At 36.7% G+C, this 12,510-nt stretch overlaps 1 protein-coding gene across 5 annotated transcripts in view; it reads left to right on the forward strand.

Annotated features, from left to right (window-relative positions):
* Window positions 1-12,510, forward strand: part of ADAMTS20 (ADAM metallopeptidase with thrombospondin type 1 motif 20) — a 310,626-nt gene that overhangs the window by 268,258 nt on the left and 29,858 nt on the right. For all 5 annotated transcript variants that reach the window (XM_082422521.1, XM_082422520.1, XM_082422522.1 and 2 more), the window contains 5 exons: window positions 5,715-5,915; window positions 6,614-6,743; window positions 6,956-7,050; window positions 7,138-7,232; window positions 7,775-7,908. In XM_082422521.1, the coding sequence (XP_082278647.1) occupies window positions 5,715-5,915; window positions 6,614-6,743; window positions 6,956-7,050; window positions 7,138-7,232; window positions 7,775-7,908 (655 nt within the window). The remainder of the gene's footprint in view (window positions 1-5,714; window positions 5,916-6,613; window positions 6,744-6,955; window positions 7,051-7,137; window positions 7,233-7,774; window positions 7,909-12,510) is intronic.

The raw sequence follows: 12,510 nt of genomic DNA on the forward strand, positions 1-12,510 counted from the left end.
CTTTTCCCCATTGTATATTCCTAGCTTTGTGTTGTAGATTAATTGACCATATAAGCGTGGGTTTATTTCTGGGATCTCTGTTCTGTACCATTCAGCTATGTGTCTGTTTTTGTGCCAGTATCATACAGTTTTGATTACTATAGATTTATAATACAGTTTGAAATCCAAGAGCATGGTAACTCCAGCTTTGGGTTTTTTGGGGGCTTTTTTTGTTTGTTTGTTTTCTTAAGATTGCTTTGGCTATTCCAGGCCTTTTGTGGTTCCATTCAAATTTTTGGATTCTTTGTTCTAGTTCTGTGAAAAATGCCACTGGTATTTTGATAGGTTGCATTAAATCTATAGATTGCTTTGGGTAGTGTGGACATTTTAACAATATTAATTCTTCCAATCCATGAGCATGATGTATCTTTCGATTTACTTGTGTCATCTTCAATTCTTTCATCAATGTCTTATAGTTTGCAGAGTACAGGTCTTTCACCTCCTTGGTTAAATTTATTCCTAGGTATTTTATTCCTTTTGATGCAATTGTAAATGGAATGTTTTTTAACATTTTTCTTTCTGATAGTTTGTTGTTAGTGTATAGAAATGCAACAGATTTCTGTGTATTGCCTGTAATCTGCAAATGGTTACAGTTTTGCTTCTTCCTTTCCAATTTGAATGTCTTTTATCTCTTTTTCTTGTCTGACTGCTGTAGCTAGAACTTCCAAAACTATGGTGAATAAAAGTGGTGAGAGTGGGATCTTTGACTTGTTCTTGATCTTAGAGGAAGGCTTAGAGGAAAAGCTTTCAACTTGTCATCACTGAGTGTGATGTTAGCTGTGGGTTTGTCATATATAACCTTTATTATATTGAGGTATGTTCCCTGTACAATTGAAATAATCATATGATTTTTATCCTTCATTTTCTTAATGTGGTATATCATGTTGATTGATTTGTGGATATTGAACCATCCTTGCATCCCTGGACTAAATCCCACTTAAATTTGGTTTGCTAATATTTTGTTGAGGATTTTTGCATCTATGTTCATCAGTGATATTGACCTGTATTTGTGTGTGTGTGTGTTTGTGTGTGTGTGTGTGTGTGTGTGTGTGATATCTTTGTCTAGTTTTGGTATCAGGGTAATGCTGGCCTTGTAGAATGAATTTGGAAGTGTTCCTTCATTGGTAATTTTTTGGAATATTTTGAGAACGATAGGTGTTAAATTTTCTCTAAATTTTTGACAGAACTCGCCTGTGAAGCCATCAGGTCCTGGACTTTTGTTTGTTGGGAGTTTTTAAATCACGGTTTCAATTGCAGTGCATGTGATTGGGCTGTTCATATCTTCTATTTCTTCCTGGTTCAGTCTTGGGAGATTGAACATATCTAGAAATTTATCCATGTCTTCTAGGTTATCTAATTAGTTGGCGTAGTTATCTAATTGTTTGCAGTAATCTTTTATGATCCTTGTATTTCTGTAGTGTCAGTTGTAACTTTTTCTTTTGCATTTTCACTTTCTTGATAGTGTGTTTTGTGCACAGATGTATTTAATTTTGATGAGGTCAAATTTATTTTTTTTGTTCACTTGTACTTTAGGTATCATATCTAAGAAACTATTGCCCATCCAAGGTTACAAAGTTTCACACTTATATTTTGTTCTAAGAACTTTATAATTTTAGCTGATACGTTTAGGTCTGTAATCCACTTTGTATTAGTTTTTGTATATGATGTGAAGGGTCCAACTTTATCCTTTTGCATGTGGCTATCCAGATGTTCCAACACAATTTTTGGAAAAAACTGTTCTTTCCTCATTGAATTATCTATTACTGAAGAGTTATTTTTGAACTCTGAATTCAGTTCCCTGATCTATGTGCCTATCCTTATATCGGTACCACATAGTCTTGGTCTTATAGTAAGGTAGTTTTATAGTAAGTTTTGAAATCAGGAAGTGTGAGAGAACCAATTTTGTTTTTCCTTTTCAAGATTATTTGCTTATGCTGTGTCCCTTACATTCCTATATAAATTTTAGGATCAACTTGTCATATTCTGTGTTAACTCCAGCTAGGGTTTTGTTAGAGATTGCATTGAATCTTGATCAGTTTGGGGAATGTTGCCATCTTAATAGGGTCTTGCAATCCATGAATTGACATGTCTTTCCATTTAGTTAGGTCTTATTAATTTCTTTCAAGGATGCTTTATAGTTTATAGTTTTCATTGTACAAATCTTACACTTTTTTGGTTAATTTTGTTCCTAAAAATTTTATTAATTTTTTATGCTCCTGAAAATGGAATTATGCTCTTAATTTCATTTTCTGCTTGTCCATTCATAATGTGTAGAGATAGAATTGATTTTTGTATGTTAAACACATTTATTGAGCCCAGTTCTTTTTTTATGTGGATTACTTAGCGTTTTCTATATACAGAAGTACATCATTTGCAAATCCAGATAGTTTTATTTCTTCCTTTAAATCTGGGTGCCTTTTACTTCTTTTTCTTGCCTAGTTTCCCTGGCTAGAAACACCAAAACAATGTTGAGAAGAAGTGGTAAAAACAGATATCCTTCTCTTTAGAGGAGAACTTTCAATTTTCATAATTGAATAGGTTAGCTATGGATTTTTTTGTAGATTCTCTTTATCATACCCTCCTATTCTTAGTTTGCTTGGCATTTGTATCATGAAAATGTGTTAGAATTTGTCAAATGCTTTTTTTGCATCTATTGAGATGCTCATGTGGTCTTTATGAGTCTATTTGTATGATGTATTCCATTGATTGATTTCACATGTTGAAACAATGTTACATTCCTGGGATACATCTTACTTTGTCATGGTGTATGATCCTTTTTAGATGCTTCTGGGATTGTTTTGCTAGTGTTTTGTCGAGGATTTTTGCATCTATATTCATAAGAGATATTGGTCTGTAGTTTTCGTTCCTTGTTATGTCTGCCTAGTTTTGGTATGAGGGAAATACTGGCCTCATATGACAAATTAGGAAGTGTTCTTTCCTATTCTATCTTTTGGAAGTGTTTTGGAGGGGGAGGGTGCTAATTCTTCTTTAAACTTTTGGGGGAATTCACCAATGAAGGCTCTGGTCCTGGGTTTTTATCTGTGTGAAGTTTTTTGTTTATTAATTCAATCTCTTTACTCGTTATAGGTCTACACAGATTTCTACACAGGTTCTCCCGTCTTCCCAGAGTTTGTTGTTACTGCTGTTTGTTGTTGTTTGTTTGTTTGGTCAGTGACTTTTCTGAACTAACTGTAAAGTCTGTATTCTTTGTCTCATGTGGTCACTAAAGTCTCTATTTGATTAGTTTTCAACTAATGACTGGATAGTGATTTCCTGAGATACTTGGAACCAGTAATCTCCAGTCTTTGCCAAGGGGCTCTGTGTGCATGTGTGGGCTCTTCAACACTAGATGAGGCAGTTGACAACTCTTCCTTAACCTTAACTTCCTGCTTGAGTAAAGCCTTGACATCAGCCAGAAATGAGAGTGTTGGTACTTCTCAGATATTTCCTAAGCTTGCACACAGCCCTAGACATGTGCACAACCTTATGTATGTCCATGGCCTTCTAGTTATCTATGACTCTGTTGGAGCTTTTAAAGCCCCTGTGGACATCTCCTTTCCCAGCTTTTCCTTTTAAGCTTTTTTTGGTAGCCCATTGCTTGCCTGACTGTTATCCACTTCCTCTGGAAGCTGCAAAGTTAAACAGTAGCCTTTAATTGTGTTCAAAAATGCCTCCAAGGAGAAGGCTTTTAGCACTGGGCAATCGCTGGGTAAAGTCAAATAGAGAATTGCAAGTGAGGTCTTTCAGAAAACCACAAAACAGTTCAAATAATGACAGTTCTCTGGAAATGAGGCTTAGAAAGATGTCCAATCCCTCTGGTGGCTTCCACACTTTTGTTTTTCACTATGTTTACAGGGCTATTGATTTTCAAGCCCCCTATAGAGCTGAAGAGGGAGAGTGGGAATAGGGCAAACTAAAACACACAAAGCTCACTCTTCTTACTGAGATTTAGCCTTATTTCTTTAATAACTGCTTCCTGGATTGCTGCAAGCCTTTGGTTAATTTACAGAGCTCTGAAAAAGTTGATTTTCACAAGTTTTGTCAGTTTTCTCATTGCCTTTATAGAAGAGAACATTTTCAGATGTCCTTGCTCTACTCTTTTCACCGATGTCACTCACCCCTTGGGGTCTGCTTTGATAGATAGATATTTCTCCTCATCATAGGTTATATTTTCCTGCCTCTTTGCATGCCAGTTAATTTTTTATTGCATGCCAGGCATTATGAATTTTACTTTGTTGGCTACTGGATAGTTTTTATTCCTATATGTATATTTTGAGCTTTGTCCAGAATGCAGTTATTTTGTCTGTAAGAAGTGTGATCTTTTCTTGTCTTGCTCTTAAGATTTTTTTATGGGAGACCAGTGCATTGTTTAGTCTAGGGTTAGCTATTCCTCTCTACTGTGGCAAGAGTACCTTTTGAGTACTCTATCTATTGCTGCATGTATATAAGGTTTTCCAGTCTGAATGAAGGGAACAGACACTATATTTTGTCCTGTGTGGGTGCCAGATACAGTGATTCATATGTCATTTATTTATTTAAAAATATTTATTTATTTATTTATTTATTTATTTATTTATTTATTTATTTATTTATTTATTTATGTTGCACCAGGTCTTAGTTGAGGCACACGATATCTTTGTTGTGGCATGCGGGATCTTTAGTTGCGGCATATGGGATCTTTCAGTTGTGGCATGCGGACTTCTTAGTTGCGGCATGTGGACTTTCAATTGTAGCATGCATGTGAGATCTAGTTCCCCGACCAGGGATCGAACCCAGGCCCCTGCATGGGAGCACGGAGTCTTACCTACTGGACCACCAGGGACGTCCCCATATGTCTTTTAATCGGTTCATCCGTTGGCCTCAGTTGGTGTTCTCACATGTTGGCACTGGTCAGAACTCTGCTGTCCCCTTGAGATCCCTTTCCTTGTTTCAAAACCTGGAAACTCTCTCAAAACATTAAGCTGGAGCAATTATAGGGTCACTTTGTTTGTTTCCATCTCCCAGGGATCACTGTCCTTTATTGCCTAATGTCCAGTGTCTTAAGAACCATTGTTTTGTCAATACATATTTTGTTCAGGTGTTTTTGTTGTTTTAGGTCAGATGGTAACTCTATTCCTTGTCACTCCTTTTTGCTGAAGTCAGAAATCTATTTGCCCATTTTTTTCTCTGGATTGTTAATTTATATCTAAATCACTTACCTATTCTAGTCAAATGGTAGTACACATCACATTGTATGTATAGAGATAAATATATGCTAAACTTATATAGAGTTACAAGTACATTAAGACTAATAAATGTCCTTTATTTCAGGTAAGAACCCTTGATATGTTTCATTTCTCTAAAGCTGGGCTTATCAGGAGATAAATTTTCATTCAGTTAAGCTATTCTTTGTAGTGTGACCAAGAAAATAAACAAATGAACAAACAGAAAAAACATAGGCACTACAAATAGACAATCTATCCTGAATCTGGATCCTTTCCATACTGGTACAACTCTGCGAAAGTTGCCTAATACCTCTGAACTTTGTTTACCCATCTGTAAATGAGGCTAATAAATAGGATTGTTGTGGGGATACCATAACATAGTATATATTAAGCACCTGGAAAGTAGTGGTGCTTAACCCGGGTTAAGTTTAAGGGCATCTTCTTCTCCCTTCATAACATTGTATTTTTCAGTGTGCAGGTAACTGTGGATTTAGTTACCAACAAAGGATTACATATTGCATTGGGATCCGATCTACTGAGAAATACAAGCTTCATGAGCTGTGGCCTATAGACTATCAAGAATGCCCTGTGCTGCCTTCCCCTCAGGTTTACAAATGCAATTTTAGAACCTGTTTGCATATGGCCACTTGGAAAGTTGGAAAATGGAGCAAGGTCAGTATATAATTATGTATATAAAATCTTCTGAATGAGAATTTCTAGTTGTGGGATGCCTAGTATTCTGCACGTCTAACTAGATATCAGAGTTGTCTCATACCCCCATTGTCTGTCACTTTATTTATCAGTTATCATCTCTTTTTCTATGTTTGCTATAACCTGCCTTAAGCAGAGACCATAACTAATACCCGTTTCTGTTCCTCAGAGAGCCTGGCACAGTGGCTTGCATTTTGAATAGATGCTTAAGCAATACTTATTAGTTAAGTGAAAAAGTAAATAAATCTAATGTATGAGTAATACAGGTTATTTGCACCATATTCCATTTCCAATTTAATTGATAGAAAGCAAGTAAATATTGCTTTGCAAACTTAGCATACAGCAATGAGTAAAAACTCAGTAGTCTGAATAACTGTCATTAATTAATATTTATCAAGTATTTACAATATACTGCTGAGCTAACTTTACAAAATAAATGGAAAGAAGCCAGTAACTGAGAAAGAATAGATTCAGTTTCTTAAGGATTAGCCCCACCTGTGACTCTCTAGCCTCCAGGATATTTTTGTGTCTGCAGTAATTCTAGCCATTATTGATCATCAGTTTGTTCCAAAAGGACCTAGTTTGAAAAGAGGAGATATGTATTTACTGGCCTTATTATCCATTATATACTTTACCTTCAAATTTTACTCTGTTCACAGTGCTCTGTGACTTGTGGAGTTGGGATAATGGAGAGAAGAGTGGAATGCCTAACTGACAATGGTTGGTCCAGTGACTTATGTTTAAAGAGTTTAAAACCAGATGCTCAAAAGAAATGTTATGTCCATGACTGTAAGTACTAGACTTCAAAAATCTAGAACCTAAGCATTCCTAAGAAGTTTTAATTAAAATCTGAAAATAAATATTTAGAGTAGTCATACACTCCACAAAATGAAAGGTCTGTTTTTTTTCAGACTATAACAATATTGGTGTAAGTGAGTTAAATTCATGTTGTGTCTGTAATTTGTTCATTGTTGATAAGTTGTACTCACTTGTCCTTGAAGGTAAAATATTTACCAGCTGTAAAGAAATCCAAGTGAAAAACAGCATTACCAAGGATGGTGACTATTACCTTAACATTAAAGAAAGAATAATAAAGGTATTATGAAGACAGTTCCTATTTGATTTTAACATTGACTGTTGACTTTGAAAAAAGCTTTTCTAGATCTTTGCATTTTCTCTTTAGATCTATTGTGCTGGCATGCACTTGCAGAACCCCAAGGAATATATATCATTGGTCAAAGGTGAAGAAGACAACTTTTCTGAAGTGTATGGCTTTAGGTATATGCTGTGTTTTGCCTTATCTGTGCATTTTTATGGTCCTTCAAGAGAATTAGAAGTTCCAGGGTTCAGAGTGGTACTTGAATAGCTCCCAGTGGGACAAGTAATTTAGGAACACGTGGACATATTAGGACCTAAGCCAGATGTTGTCCATGCCTGTTCAATAATAAAGATTTGGGCATTAACATGTACTCACAGAGAGACTGACTAAGAAGGATACTATGGGTGAGCAGTGAGACAACAGGGGAGGGAAGAATTTAAGACCTGTGTGTATTTTCATAGAAATCAAATTAATTCCAGTAACAAAAGCTAGGAGAACTACAGCTGAATTATTTTTCCACAAACTGGTCTTGAATTTCCCATTGATCATTTTTTATTTCTTTGACATTTAAGTTGTTGAGTGATTTTTACTTCTTTCACATTTAACTTGTTAAAATATTGAAGAGTGTGTCTTTTACCTTCCCACTTCCAAAGTTTACCATTTATCTGCATTATGGTCTAATAATGGTATCTAATGCTAAAATATTTTAATGTTGTTACAGACTGCAAAATCCATATGAATGTCCTTTTAATGGAAGCAGGAGGCAAGACTGTGAGTGTAAAAATGACTACTTGGCCGCTGGACACACTGTTTTCAGCAAAATAAGAATTGATCTTAATTCCATGCAAATTAAAAGTAAGTGCTGAATCTCTATTTGTAAAATGAAAAGTATCTGTTTGCTAATGCAAGTCTAACAATATACTATATGGTATATGTGGTAGCTAGGGTATAGAGAAGGGCCTAGCATTGTACAATAATTACTTAGAATTTTTTTAAAAAAGTTATTAGCTACGTAGTTCCAGTGCAATGATATGGACCATGGGAACCCTTAATAAAAATGTAGTGGTAATGACACTGTCATTAGTAAAGACAGTAAGGATACTGTCATAGTAAAGATACTGCCCTTCCAAGATATAACCCTTTACCTTAAAATCCTCAATTACATTAAAAATAAGGAAGTTAATATCCTCAATGTAGTTGTATAAGCTTTTTTGCAAGGGCTTAAAGTAATAATTAACATTAGTTTCAGGTGACAGTTTGTCTAGTATTTTCTTATACTTTATCTCATTTGATCTTTTTCACAACCCTATACTAGATAAGGCAAAATTTCATCACATTGTTGCAAGTGATGAAATTAAGATACACTTATAGAATTAAGTGATTGGCCCAATTCATACAGTTAGTAACTGGCATTGTAGGGAGATAAAGTCCCACTCACAGATCCCAGATTATGAACCTGCTGCCTTTCTAGGAAGTAATTTATAGTACAGTCAAGTTAAAGTAAATATACTTTATGAAACCTAACATACACTGAGCATCAGGCAGTCTGCCCTCCTGAAAATTACATAGTGACATGAAAAGGCAAAGAAGCTCATTTCAGAAGCAGAAACTCTAAATCACAATTGAATCACCAGTGCCTAGCACAGTACCTAAACCACAAAAAGAAACAAAACAATGTTTGTTGAGAAAGTGAATGCATGAATACATAATCTCTAAATCAGTCATATGATGGTGAACTATTATTGTCAGTAATAGTGGCTACCATTTACTGAACACCCACAATTACTGCAGTGGGGAAGTATTATACTGCTTTGGTTATGATCATAGACTCTGGAGTTAGATTGCTGGGTGTAAATTCTCTGCATCCAATTACCAGTCATGTGACCTTGGGCATCTCTCTCTTCAAGCCTAAATTCCCTCATCTCTAAAATAAGATGCCTCTCAGGTTTTTTTCTTTCTTTTTTTCTGCTTTCTTTTCTTTTTTTTTGGTTAGGATTAAGAGATAATACTTGTAACATATCTAGTAAATGCCTTGCAAGTAGTAGGTGTTCTATAAACAATGGTTATTATTTAATAATATATGTTGTGTCAGCATTGCTGAGTACATAATGGGCATTTGGGAACTTATTTGCTGTTTAGTAAGCTTTTATCTTTCATTAATTTATCAAACCTGCCATTTTGCCAGGCATTGGAGTGGGCACTGAAGATACAATGTTAAATGTATACATTTTCCACTTGCTCTGTCTTTTCCTTCCTCATACTTGTGTGCCAAAACCCCAGTCTTGATTAAATTAAGCCTTTCACCTACTCTGCACTTGCACCATGAATCTTGCATGTGGCAAGTAATACACAGCCCTCCTGACTGATCTTACTTTCAATGCATGACTCCTGAGCTTGCACGGACCCTGGTCCATGCCTCCCCAACTCTTCTCAATGTCTGACTCACAGCTTCTCCTCTGGCTTCAAACTTCTGAATTTTCTAATACCTCCACTCCAGTCACTCATTGCTGATGATCTTGCTTCCTAGCTCACCGAGAAAATAAAAACAACCAGAAGGGAATTTCCACAAACTACCACCGCCCCATCTAACCTACCTAAACCTTGACCTGTAGACTTTGCCTTCTCTCCTGGTCACTGTGGATGAACTATTTCTGCTGCCATCTGAGGCAACCCCTTCTACTTGTGCTCTGAGCTCCTTGCTTTGTACCAACTCAGGAACATTATTTCAGCAAACTTTCCTTTTTTCTCTTACATCACCAATTCTTCTTCCATTTCTTTAACTCCAATGACAAATTCTTGATTTTCATTTCACTTGATCCATCAGCAGTCTTTGGTTTCCAGGACTTCTCACTCTCATCATTTGGCTCCTCTCTTGGTCACTCTTTCTCCCCTCTTTCTCACTGTTTCTCAACTTGGCTAGTTACTCTTCATCTTATACAACACTGAGTATTGAAGAACTTCAGGACTCAGTCATTCCCTTAAGGATCTCTTTCAACTTATAGATTTCAAATACCATCTATTAAATGACAGTCCCAAATGTATATCTCTAATTCAGACTGCTGCCCTGAATTCCAAGATTCAACTCCCTACTCCGCATATCCGCATGAATGTCTAATATGCGTCTGACAATGTATCCAAGACTGAACTTTCCTTTTTTTTTTATTGGAGTATAATTGTTTTGCAATGTTGTGTTAGTTTCTGCTGTACAATGAAGTGAGTCAGCGATATGTATACATATATCCCCTCCCTCTTGGACCTCCCTCCCACCCCCCCATTCCACCCATCTAGGTCACCACAGAGCACTGAGCTGAGCTTCCTGTGCTATACAGCAGGTTCCCACTAGCTATCTATTTTACACATGGTAGTGTATATATGTCATTCCTAATCCCACAATTTGTCCCACCCTCCCCTTCCCCCACTGCATCCACATGTTCATTCTCTACGTCTGCGTCTCTATTCCTGCCCTGGAAATAGGTTCATCTGTACCCTTTTTCTAGATTCTACATATATGTGTTAATATATGATATTTGTTTTTCTCTTTCTGACTTACTTCACTCTGTATGACAGATTCTAGGTCCATTCACATCTCTACAAAGGAACCAGTCCTTCTACCCGAATTTTTACCATTTCAGTAAATGACAACTATCAACTTCTAGTTACTCTTGCTAAAACATAGCAATGTCTTTAACTCCTCCCTTTATCTCACACCTACATGCCATCCATCATCAAATTCTGTCAGGTGAATCTTTAACATACATGCTGCTATGCACTGTATTGTGTCCTGCATAATTCATATGATGAAGCCCTAATCCCCAATGTGATAGTGTTTGGTCCTGGGGAGATAATTAGGTCTAGATTAGTTCATGAGGGTGGGGCCATAATTGTAAGATGAATGCCCTTATAAAAAAAAGGAGGAAAAGACACCAGAACTCTCTTTCTCTGCCATGTGAGGACACAGCAAGAAGACGATCTCCAAACCAGGAAGGGGGGCTCTCACCAGAACTTGACCGTGTTTGCACCTGCACTTCTTTTGTTTAAGCCCCCCAATCTGTGATAGTTTGTTAGGGCAGCTTGAGCTAAGACACATGCCAAATCCCACTTTGACATTATCTCATTTGCTATCACCGTGGGCCAAGTCCATATCATTTTTTTCACCTGGATTCTTATGCTTACTGACTGGTATTCCTGTTTACTCTGGTAGCACTCAGGTTTCTTTTCACCTTTCCCCCCAACTCCTGACCTAGATTCTCTTATCAATAGAGAATCCAGAGTGAGTGATCCCTTAAAACGTAAGCCATGTCTTGTCTTATACATTATCCCATTTCTTTTTAATAACCCCAACTTCTGCTCAAAACTCTCCAAACATCTCCCATCTAACTCATAACAGAATTAAAAATCCTGCCGATGGTCAATAAAACTCAATAAGACCTTCCCACCTCCATTACCTTTCTACTCCTTCCCTCCACACTCCTCCATTGCACGATCTGGTTCAGACACATTTGTCCCTTTGCTGTTTCTTGAATACATCAAGCATGCCCTCCACCCCTTCTTAAGGCCTTTGCACTTTCTGTTCTATCTGCCTAGAACGATTGTCTGTCGGGTGTACCTCTCAGTTTCTTTCTGGTCTCTGCTTAAATACACCTTCCCAATAAGTTCATCCTGGACCCTCTCCACTCTTAAACTCCCTTTCTTCTCATTCTTTTCCTGCTTTATTTTTTATTTTTTTCTATAGCAATGATCACCTATAATATATGATAGCATCTACTCTATTACTTGTTTCTCTCTGGTAGCACTCAGGTCCCATCGGCCCCTATGTCATCCACTACTATGCTCTTACAGTACTTATAATAATGCCCAATACGCAATAGGTTCTAAAGAAATATTTGCTGAATAAAAGTCAACTTCCTTCAAGAAGCTATCTTAAGGAAAACTTGAAGACAAATTTGAATTAACCAAAGTGAGGAGAAGGAGTTTGAGGAGGAGGCATCGTGAACACAGCATGAAATGGTGAAGCATTTTGGTTCCGCTAGAGACTAAGGAGTAGTCCAGTTTTGTCTAAACATAAATTGAACGGAGGTTGGGGAGTAGCAGCTTATTAGAGAAGTTCCCAGAAAGCAGATCATGAAGAACAACGTGTACTAAACTATACAACTGAATTTATCTTTTAAGTTATGGGGACATTTGGGGTAAAAGTATAAGCAGGGGAGGGAACAGACTCAGTTGGAGAGAGAACAAATTGTATCCATGAAGATATTTAGGAAGCTAATATAATAGCTCAGATAGAAGGTGATAAGGACCTAAATTAGGGACTTGGTTCAGAATAGAGAACCTGAGAGAAATATTAAAGAGGTACACTCTATGATTTTCCAACAGATGGAATATGGGGATTTGTGGCATGGAATATTTAGAAAGAGTTCCAAAATAACTGGATAGATGCTGATATAGTTCAATGAGATG

The sequence above is a fragment of the Balaenoptera physalus genome, assembly GCF_965194825.1.
Source record: "Balaenoptera physalus genome assembly, chromosome: 13".
NCBI lineage: Eukaryota > Metazoa > Chordata > Mammalia > Artiodactyla > Balaenopteridae > Balaenoptera > Balaenoptera physalus.